The 11,014-nt window shown below is 51.1% G+C and overlaps 1 protein-coding gene across 1 annotated transcript; it reads right to left on the minus strand.

The window, feature by feature from the left end:
* Positions 1 to 440: 440 nt before the first annotated feature.
* On the minus strand, positions 441 to 2,471 carry LOC119393377 (uncharacterized). The gene has a single exon (XM_049416227.1). The coding sequence runs from the start codon at positions 2,457 to 2,459 to the stop codon at positions 453 to 455; it is 2,007 nt and encodes a 668-aa protein (XP_049272184.1). The 5' UTR covers positions 2,460 to 2,471; the 3' UTR covers positions 441 to 452.
* Between the last annotated feature and the right edge of the window lie 8,543 nt (positions 2,472 to 11,014).

Consider the following 11,014-nt stretch of genomic DNA (forward strand, 5'->3'; position numbering starts at 1 on the left):
GTTCGCGCTCGTCCTGTGTGTGCCTGTGCGTTCTTTTCGAGTGTTTTTCCCTGTGTTTGAGCAGTGCGCTGCAAGTGTCGAGCTGTGGCCGTTCTTAGTTCGCGGTCATCCTGTGTGTGTCCTTTTCGCCAGTGCTTTGCGTTCGAGCGGCGCCTTGCAAGTATATAGCTGCTTGCCGTTCTTCGTGTGACATTCTAATTTGTTGCTATCGCATTCATTGCTTCGCCGTTGCGGCGAAACTGTGACTTTTTTTAGCCTCGGGATTTTGGTCACGCTGTAAGATATATACCGTGATTCTGGTTCAGCCGTCTTGTTTCTTCCCTCGTGTGGCATAAGCTTACAAGAGCCAAAGCGTTCCCACTAGCTCGATGATGAAAAAACATTTATTATAAAAGAAAAAAAAAAAGAGAGTTTGGGGGCCGAAGCATGACCCCGCTACATGGTCGGCGTCCCTAGTCCGGGACACCGCATGACGAGGCCCCGTCTCGCGCCCGTCGCACCAGAGCCCGTTGCGACTCCAGTGAGGAGCAGTTGAGGAGGGCAGTCTCCCATGCCTCTCGTGAAGGGGTAGGGGAAGGGGGCAGGTCGGGATTTTTAGTACATGCCCACACCATGTGGAAGATATCGCAGGTCTCCCCACAGTGTGGGCACCGCCCATCCGTGTTTGGATCGTAGTGCTTTAATATTGCAGGGCAGAGTAGAGTACCTGTCTGCAGGCGCCTTAGAGTTCGCTCATCCGCCTTACTCAGCCCCTTTGCAGGAGCCGGGAAAAGGCGGTGAGTGTCGCGATAATATGAGAGAATTTCTTTGAACCGCAGAAGCGGTGTATTGGCCTCTGAGTCATAAGAGCCAGGGTGAGGAGCCCGGTGGGTAAGCGCTCGGGCGGCCGCGTCAGCGGCCTCATTACCTCGTAAGCCCTGATGGCCAGGAGCCCATATAATGCGTTTCGGGGTCGGATCAATGGCAGCCCGTTTTAGAATTTGGCCGGCTAAGGGGGATATCTCCCCTGCCAAGTAGTGAGTACATGCTTTACGGGAGTCCGTGATGATGACTTTCGAATTGGGATCCGCGGCAGCAAGCGCTATCGCTACTTCCTCAGCTCGCTCTGAATTTTGTGCTCGGAAGGAGAGCCCATTGACGTGTTTTTCCTGGTGAATTACAGAGGCCGTGTAAAATCCCTTGGGCGAAGGCCCTGCTACGTCCACGTAGAATACACCAGGTCGAGAGCCGTGTTGTCTTTCAAGCGTCCGAGCCCGCGCTTTTCGTCTGCTTTCGTGCGTGTGCGTATCCATGTTACTGGGGAGCGGAGAGACCGAGAGCATATGGCGCCACAGTTCTGGAATACGCTCCGCCTCCTCTGCAGGGCAAACGTGTTGGATCTGTAATCGGTTTAGCAGGCGGCGCCCGGGAGCCGTCTGCACGAGCCGCGTGTATTGATTCACAAGGTGGGCCTCCCGCAACTCCTGGTAGGAGTTGAGCACGCCTAAAGCTCTGAGTTTGGCGTTGGAGGTGGCCACAGGGAGATCCAGAGCTCGCTTAGTCGCCTTGCGAATGATGGCATCTATTCTGTCGTCTTCGTGCTTGTTAGTGCGAAGGTATGGGACGGCGTAGAGTATCCGGCTAGTCACGAAGGCATGGGCGAGCCGAAGCGCGTCCCTGCCCCGCAGACCGCCCCGCTTGTTGGAAACACGGTGGATCATGCGCCCTACCTGTTCGCCTACTATCCGGAGTTTCGCAATTGTGGAGTCCGGTCTGAGTCTGTGGTGAATGAACAGGCCGAGAATCCGAAGCTCCTCCACCTCTCTGATGGGAACCCCAGACAGAAAGATGTGTATGGCTGATTTATCGGTTGGCTTCGCTCTAACATGCAGAAGCTCTGATTTGGTTGGAGCACATTGGAGTCCACAATCGTTGGCATACGCCTCGACTATGGATGCGGCCCGCTGAAGGCGTTCCTGCATTTCCCCAATGCTCCCTTCGGTGGTCCATATTGTAATATCATCGGCATATACTGCGTGTTGAATGCCTTCCACCTGGGCCAATTTGTTTGGAAGGCGCATCATAGCAATGTTGAACAGGAGCGGTGATAACACAGCTCCCTGAGGGGTACCCCGTGTTCCCATAATGTACGGGCCATATTCCTCGTCCTCGATCCGAAGAAGGGCTTGGCGTTTAGAGAGGAAATCTCTTATATATGCAAAGGTCCTAGCCCCGCAGTCGGTGGAACTCAAGTTGGCCAGGATGCTATCGTGTTTAACATTGTCGAAAGCGCCCTTCAGATCAAGGGCGAGGATGGCTTTGTCATTGTGTTGCATAGTTGTGGGTTGTATGACGGCCCTGTGCAGCTGGAGAAGGACGTCCTGTGCAGACATATGTGGGCGAAACCCAAACATGGTGTCTGCAAAGAAGCCCTTGCTCTCCAGGTATGGAGAGAGGCGATCCCGTACCATCGTCTCCATAAGCTTGCCCGTGCACGAGGTCAGCGATATGGGCCTCAGATTTTCCGTATTCACGACCTTGCCTGCTTTGGGAATAAAAGTCACAAGTGATGTTTTCCACTCGGGAGGGAGCGGACGTCCGTCCCAGATGTGGTTCATGTATTCTAATAAATGAAGATAGGCTGTGTCAGGGAGGTTTGCCAACAGTTTCACTGTTATGCGGTCCCTCCCTGGAGCCGTACCCCGTCGCATTTTAGCTAAGGCAGCTTTAAGGTCATGCAACTGAAAATGGGCATCGAGTTCGTGGTTAGGCTTACCAGAGTACGTGTACGCCGGCCCAGTCGGGTCCTCCGTGCGACAGAGATATCTATCGCACAGAGCATCCGCAAGCTGTGCCGACGTGCCTTGGTACCCATGCAGAGCTCGCCGGAGTTGCTTTTGCGTCTCCCCTCTCGTTTGAGAGGGATCTATGAGACTGCGAAAGAGACGCCATGTCCCCTTCGAGCTCATCTGACGAGCTGCGGCGTCGCAGCGGGCTATCCAATTTGAATCGGAGAGCTGGGCAGCATACGCTGCAGCCTGCTCCGTGAGTTGGGCTATACGGGTACGTAATTTGCGATTAGTCTTCTGTTTTTTCCAACGTTTTGTTAAGCTGCGGCGCGCCTCCCACAAGTGGAGGAGGTGAGTGTCCACTGCGGGGATCTCTTCGTTGGTTCGAAGTGTAGTAATGTGTTTTTTCTGAATGTGGTTTATGTGTGTAGCCCACTCCGCGTAGCCGCCAGAAAATAATACGGGGGGAATAGTTTCATTACGGAATTGTTGCCAATCGGTCAGCTTGGCCTGACCCCATTTTTTATGCGCTGGCTTTTCCAGGAGTGTAACTCGGAGAAGGCAGTGATCACTGCCTAGAGAATCGCCTAAGTTCTCCCAGGTAGCATCCTTAGCATTTTTTACGAGAGTGAGGTCCGGACACGTGTCACGGGTTACGGAGTTCCCCATTCGAGTGGGGTACGCCGGATCCGTGAGCAGCGTGAGGCGAAGGGTGGAGATAAGCCCCGCCAGCTTACGCCCTCTGGCCTGCTCGTAGTGATAGCCCCAGTGAAGGCTGGGAGCATTGAAGTCTCCAACAATCACTAAAGGATCTTTGTCTGCCAATTTGATTGCACTAAGGAAGATTTCGCTGAAAGTTACGCGCGGCTTACGCGGGGGGCTGTATATATTTAGGATATGTATTGACGGGTCGCGACGTCTGAGAGGCAGTACCCTGACCATTGTGTATTCTTGATCGGTACTCAAGTTTAAATTGACCTGAATCGCTGTATATGCCTTATTCACCAGGATGCACGACGAGGGGCCCCCCTGGAAAGTACTGTACCCAGGGAATTTAGCGTCCATGCCGGGCTCCTGCAAAGCAAGCAGGGCCGGCATATTTCCAAGGGACTGCAGGTAGAGCTGGAGGTGCGACCGTTTTTTCCAAGCTCTAAAACCCCTGCAGTTCCATTGGATAATCTCAAATTTTTGTAGGTTTTTAGCTTTCTTGTTAGGTCGGCTAGCCATCTTTTAGTATTTATTTACGGTGCAGGAGACCGGCCCACCAGGAGCCAGCCCCGAAAAGTCTTCGTCCACTGCCTGACGAGAGGCCGTCTTGCGTTTGAGCTGCGGGGAGTCGCACTGAGTCGTGTTTTTAATTTGGGTGCTAACCCAGGGCTGCACGGCTTTAAGAACTGAGTCAGAGACCTGGGCCACAATTTCGGGAAGTGCTTGCGTTAAGGCTGCCGTGAACATGTCCTGGAAGGACGCGCGCACTGCCGACATGATTTGATCGGGGAGGGCTGCCATGCGCTCCTCTAATTGCTCGGTTTTACGCTCCAGGGACTCGAGGCGACCGGTGGCGCCAGTAGCGGAAACTGATCCAACTACCGTGTCCGCGTCCCGCCGCGAGACGCTAGTGAGGTCGGATGTTACGGAGGATCCGTCATCCCCGTCCTCTACCTCGGCTCCCTGCTCTGGCTCGGATGACCCGACCTGCTTGGCTTCTAATTCCTGAATTTTGCGCGCAAAAAATCGGTTCTGGCGCCTGAGCTCCTCTATCTGCTGCTGTAGGGCGGTTTCGGTAGGGGATGGAGAAGGGGAGGGTCCGGAGACTGCCCCACCCCAACAGCTCACCTGTGCCTGGACGGGTGTCAAGGGTGGAAAGTCCTTGACCATGAGGACAGGAGGCTTCGATGGTGTCCCAGGCTTTGCATTGGTGGAGGGCCCAGTGTGGGCCTTCTTGGGCTCTGGCTTATTCGACTTGGCGGCTGGCGCTTTCTTGGGGCTGGTCTTGGGCATCGGAGGCTGTTTGTGCCCCCCCGCTGTCTTCGGCTTGGATCCGCGTGGGGATCCCGACTTTATTGGCTTCCGGAACCGTCCGGCACAACCGGGAGCTCCAGTCTTGTGGCCACCGCCGCAGAGCAGGCAGCTCGGGACGCATTGATGTTCTGTTGGGCCGTCAGGAGTAGCAGCAGGTACCTGGGCCCCGCAGCTTATGCAGCGGCCAGGCTGCGGTCGCGGACAGGTATCTGCTCGGTGGCCCACTGTGCCACAGAGGGGGCATGCAGGCACTGTCTTCTAATATAGGTGAACAGGGAGCCGCTCGCAGTTGTATAACACCGTCCGTGGCACCTTGGTCCCCGCGAAGGTGATCACTGCAACCGTGGTGTCGCCCAGCTTGCGCACAGTCACTACATTTGGTTCAGCACTGAGTTTGCTTTTCACAGTTTCGGACGTTTCGTCTTGGGAGACATGAACGACGCCCCGACAGAACTCGCCGGAGAGCTTGGGGTGTCCCCGAAATGGTAGCTGGCGGCCCCCGACCGGCAGCGTAATGTCCCGGAGTAGTTTCTCGGCGGCGTCCACTGATTTGAGCGTGCAGGCAAGCACGTTTTGGTCCCAGATGGGCCATACCGCAAGGCCCACACTTGCGTCGGCTCCGAGAATGCTGCGGACTGCAGCGCCGGCTTGTCCAGGACCAAAAGTGGCCTTGATGTCGAGCGTCTCACGGGGTTTCAGCACCACTATGATATCGTCTTTTTCGATGCGCGGCGTGTTCTTCGGCCGCCACTGGAGTTGCTTGATGCGTTGCGAGGCGACGCTCGGCGCGCTCTTGCCCTGTGCATGCTGAGAGCGAGACGCTGTGTGTTGTCCGGCTGCAAGAGCCCCTGCGTCTCTCGAGGCCACCGCTGAGTTCTTCTTTCCGCGCCAGACGCGGAGCATATCCTGGAGGTATTCTTCTTCAGTTGGCATAGGTGCCTCGGTTTGAGCGGTATCCATGCTTACGATCCGTAGAGACTCCGGATCGTAACCGGTGACTTGATTTGGGGCCGCCATAGCCGGGGAATCCCCGGGCAGGGCCAGCGCGGCCCTTACCGCCGTTAGGCTTAGCTCTGCGGTGGCGTGGCGAAAGCTTCAAGTGACCGAAAAAGGGTCAGAAGACGACCCACCTGGACAGATATGGTGTCCACGGTTGCCGCTGACGTTCTTGGAGACGATGGTAGAAGGCTTGTAGGGACACGAGTTGAAAAAACGCAAATAATTGCGATCGTTGCCGGAGCTGACGTGGTATGTGACTACTCCCGTCGCTCCCCTGGTGTCGATCCCCACTAGCTCGAGCCACCACGAGCCACGGGATGCTCTTTTTTTCTGGCCGACAGGCCACGAGTGGCACGGCGCTACAACCCCAAAATGGAGTACGACGCAAACGCCGGGCGGGCAAAGATGCAGAATTGCCCGCGTCTCGCATAATTTCAATTTCACCACGTGTGGCGTCCTGTACATTTAACCCAACGCCGCGTGCGTTTCTATTTTGCCGTTAGTATCCTAGAGAACGAGTTACACAAGCGTAATGGTCTAAGGCAGCGGGCTGCTAAGCAAGGGGTCGTAGCTTTGAACCCCCAGTCGCGCGTTTCGGAATTTTTTTTCTTCTGAATTATATATACATACATATACATATACGGGACATGACGGCGACGTCGTTGCCAAAAATCCACCGACAGTGTCCATGTAATTGCTATCGCAACATCTTATGGCGGTTTACTCGTGTGAAAGCACTACAGGAAAGAGATAGCAATTATTGCACCTCTTTTGTACGTGCATGCTACAAAACAGCTGCTATGTCACCGAGATATTATAATGCTATGAGGTAATACTCACTATTGCTCTCTTTGATGGAAAAAGTGATGTCCTTCCACTCAAGGGTGACAGCTGATGAATTGCGTGGCTGCATAAGATCTTCATCCTCATAATTAACACGCAAATCCACTAGTTCGCTTTTTCCGTTCTTCGCAAGCTCAGCCTCATCTTGCGACCTAGAACAAAAGCTATCTTATTCTTAGGGCAGATCATATAGATAGACAGGCCGACAGTTATTATTCAGTCAACTGTCAATGAAAGGCATGGGAAGGTTCAGTCAATGGAAGGCACAGATATTTACACGCATTGTTAGAACAGTGAAACTTTCCCGAAAAATGGTTTCTCGAACACACCGCCACCTTAAAGCCACGGTATCGGCCCAGCGAACACTACCAGCTTGCCTGGAGCATTATAACTGGTGCTGAGCACACTAATACGCGTACTAATCTATCATACCGCGATGGATACAAGACCTGTATTTTTGAGTCCTTTGTCGTAGTATTTCGTAGGTATTTGTCGTAGATATTTGGCAGCTACATTGACCCATTTGCGTAGTCAAAGGGTGGCCGAAAACGAGCTCTGCACACATTTTTGAGTGTGCGATACGATTCTAGGTCGCTGCTGTTGCTTTAAAGTGACGCTAAGAAAAAACTTTTTTTCGTATTAGTGAATTACTCTTTAACGATACCAAAAACACCACGCTTGCTGCGAGAAGATGACTGATAACGAGAAAACGCGCAGAAAGAAAATGTGGGTGGCGACGCCACACTGACGTTCCCGCACCAGTCACCGTGACGTCATAGACTTTGGCAGCGTATACTAGGGCCTACGTAGTTCCTAATCAAGAAACATTAAGTAAATTATCTTCTGAGGGAGCCAGAGACTCAACTTACCAAGTTTCAGGAATTCTCAGTTTCGTTGAGCCAATGTAGCCAAAATACGAAAAAACACTTTGATATCCGTGACGTCACCACTGGAGATTCCGGTGGAAAATTTATGAGTGAAACTTTTGACATTGACTTTCTCATCCATTATAAACCCATGGTGGTAAAATTAACGGCACTTGAATTTTCAGAGCATAATTTATGAGTTTAAGCTAAATTATTATTTTTGTTTCACTTGAGTCTTTTTAAAATCACTTGTCCCCATTTCCCAAAATTCGAGCTAGAGAAACCATTGTGTTCAGCAGTAGCTGTAACAGGGAGCCTCAGAACAAACTAGTTACACCTCCGGCCGTCGATGCTTTAACTTATCACGCATTGGTAAGCTTCTTTGCTTACGTGTACAAGCTCATCCGTACAAACACTACGCTACAAACACTGCTCTGGACGCTGCGAATACCAAAACAAGCAGCAAATGCGGCTGAGGAAAACACTTACGGCGTTTGCACGTCCATTGTCACTTGGTTTGAGTACTCAGCGCAAGCTTGAGCGGCGCTTCTGTCGCTCTTTGTGGTAGAGCGGGTGTTATTGCCTTTCGCTGCGCGGAAACCTTCTCCTCCACACGTCGAAGTTATGTTCTCTTTTTTTTTTCCTTTTTCTTCTCTTTTTTTAGGCGCTGATTAGTGGGGATCTTTTTCCAGCGTGCTCTTCAGTTGCCCATCTCACAGGCCACCCCTTCGCGTATCTCAAACATGAGCCAAGTAAGCAAGCCTCCTCTTCACCGACACCTTCCAGTCTTTCTGGGGCCGTGCTTCAACGCTCCGCAAAAGGATGACCCAACTTATCTGGCTGCTATCGTGCAGCTTAGAGTTCATTTGGAATGCTAATAACTGACAATGCCAGTGGCGTTGAACCGTCAGACTGATAATGTCTGCGGCGCTGAAGCGCGATTAACTCGTGGTCACTCAGCCTTTGAAAGCAGTTGTGAATAGTGCAACTGAAAAAACAACACTCACGCATGTCCAATGGTCATCGAGTTAGCGACAAAACAATTTATATGCAAAACAAAATTTGCACTGACCGCTGCTGCATCTTTCCTCTCTCCTTACCTACTGTCTTTTAATTTTCTAGGAGGGGGAGGGGTGCAGAAGGCACGCGCTCAAACATTTTCTTTTTATGTTCATCCCTATATCACTATTGCATGGGTTCTTGTAAAACTGCCAAAAGCATAGCTGATAAAATTTCTCGATCTACCTATATAAACGCTGAATTTTCGGTGATGAGACGCGTCTCGACCTTTCACGATAGTTAATTTTTTCTCGTTTTTCTACCTAATCGTGGCCCTCAGTATAAAAATCATTGCCATGCAGAAAGAATGCTGAATACGATAACATTAAACTACACAAGCAACGGCACAATTTTCAACAGGTGATAAAAAGATTTTTTTCAGCCCGTGATTTATTTGTTCAAGGACACGTGACAATTACCAATCAAATTCCGAAACTTTATGATGATGATTATAATGATGACGGTGATAACAATAACAATATTTCTTGAAATAAAAAATTACACCATCTCCCGCTAAAGGGGACCATGAGCCGATGCGAAGCCGGACCACATGCACGATCGCGTTCCGTTGGCGTTCGTTGGGCATGCTACGACCTCGCGTCGCGGAACGCGAAGAAGGACGCTACGCGCGTCGTATCTTCCATCTAGCCTGGCCGTTAATTCTCACAGGGCGAGCGGAGAACGCGGTCGACAGGCGGGCAAGAGGGGGGCAGCGTAGGAGAGGAGAGAGAAGGGGAGGGGACGCGCATGCGCTCGAGCTCATCGCGGCGTTGCGCAGGAGAGAATTTCGGCATGTCTAGCCCGCGTTTCAGAGGAAGAGTGGAAAGGGGGAGGGGAGATGGAAAGTGGAGATGGGTATGGGAGAGGGAAAGGGGAGAAGGGGATGGGAGAGGGCGAGTGGAGAGAGGAAAGGGGAGAGGAGTAGAGGACAGGGGGAATGGTGAGGGGGAGGAGGTGTGTGGGGAGGGTATGCGCATGCGCAGTAAGGGTGGTCACGCCGCACACCACCACCACCACCAACGTATTGAGCTCCGCCTTAAGATACTTCGCATCTAATAAGGAAAGGACGGTGACTCAGATGACTGCAAGCCCATAAGAGCCGCCACTTGGACAGCAGGATCAGAGCTGTGCGTCGGTGTACCCCGCTGCAAGCATACAACAAAGCGTTTCTGTTTGTATAGTGCTCCCGTGGATTGAAACGCTTCAAATTAGGGCTATGTAGTGCACGCACTTTCGTTTTCACTGTCCTTATAATTCGTGTCGCAATATCGGCACATATACACTTATACGTACATCAGATCCAACATTACTCTCAACTACCAGATACGTGGCGATACGCCGTGGTTATATCGAACGGTTGCACACACCAGTCATTATGTTCAAAGGTTCTGATGTCAAGTATGATTCATTGAGCACTGCACTCTGTTTTGTTTTTAACAGCGGAGTCGTTTAAGCTCGAAGTTCGGCACTGAAGTGTGCGCAAGAAACTATCATCATCATGAACGGCCTGTACTTTCGAACGCCGCAGCTGCGCCTAGCGCTTGTTGTTGTTGTTGTTCCTCAGACATTTGGCGCAACCCACCTCGGGGGATAGGCAAGAATTGGACGGTGCCTTTCTTAAAGAATTAATTCACTTTCTGAAGGAAACGGTTTTAAAAGTGAATAATTTATGCGTTACACATTAACGGTACAACTTCGTAAAGCTTAGGGAGCAAAAAGAACGAAAGAAAAACGGCCAAAAATACATGCATATACAGCTGTGATTAAGGAAAGAAACGTTCGAAAAAGAAACTGAACTAAGTTACACTTAACATAAACGCGATAAGTCGGCCGGCGCAAGTTCTCTTCGCCCACTTCATCTACTGCTTGGCTCCCAGAACACGTGCGCCCGATGCGCGCTCTCCCGCTGCGTCGAATTTGTCCGACTTGGGATGCAATAACTCGAACGGGCGAGAGCACGAGAACAGAAAGAAAGAAAGAAAGAAAGAAAGAAAGAAAGAAAGAAAGAAAGAAAGAAAGAAAGAAAGAAAGAAAGAAAGAAAGAAAGAAAGAAAGAAAGAAAGAAAGAACTAGAGAGAAAGAAAGGAAAGAATGCGAGAAAAAGGGTAGAAATACAGAGAAATAAATAGACAGAGACAGAAAGAGATAGAAAGAAACAGACAGAAAAGAGATAGAAAAAACAGAGAGAAAGAGAAAGAAAGAGAGGAAGAGAAAAATGAAGAGAAGCAAGGAAGACTGCCCAGCTCAAGTGTTGCCCCAGGCCCGCCACCACTAGCACGAAGATACCTTAATTTTTTTTTCCTTTACTTTTGTTTCATTTAGGAGAATTACTGGCGTGAGTGTACATGTGCCTTTGTATAGGTTTCTGTTTGTACTCTACTTTGCCACGACAACTATTGTGCAGGAGAAGTAGCCGGCGCCACGGATTGGCACCGACATCTCCTTACACAGATTTAT

Source organism: Rhipicephalus sanguineus, chromosome 5, assembly GCF_013339695.2.
Source record: "Rhipicephalus sanguineus isolate Rsan-2018 chromosome 5, BIME_Rsan_1.4, whole genome shotgun sequence".
In the NCBI taxonomy this organism is placed as follows: domain Eukaryota; kingdom Metazoa; phylum Arthropoda; class Arachnida; order Ixodida; family Ixodidae; genus Rhipicephalus; species Rhipicephalus sanguineus.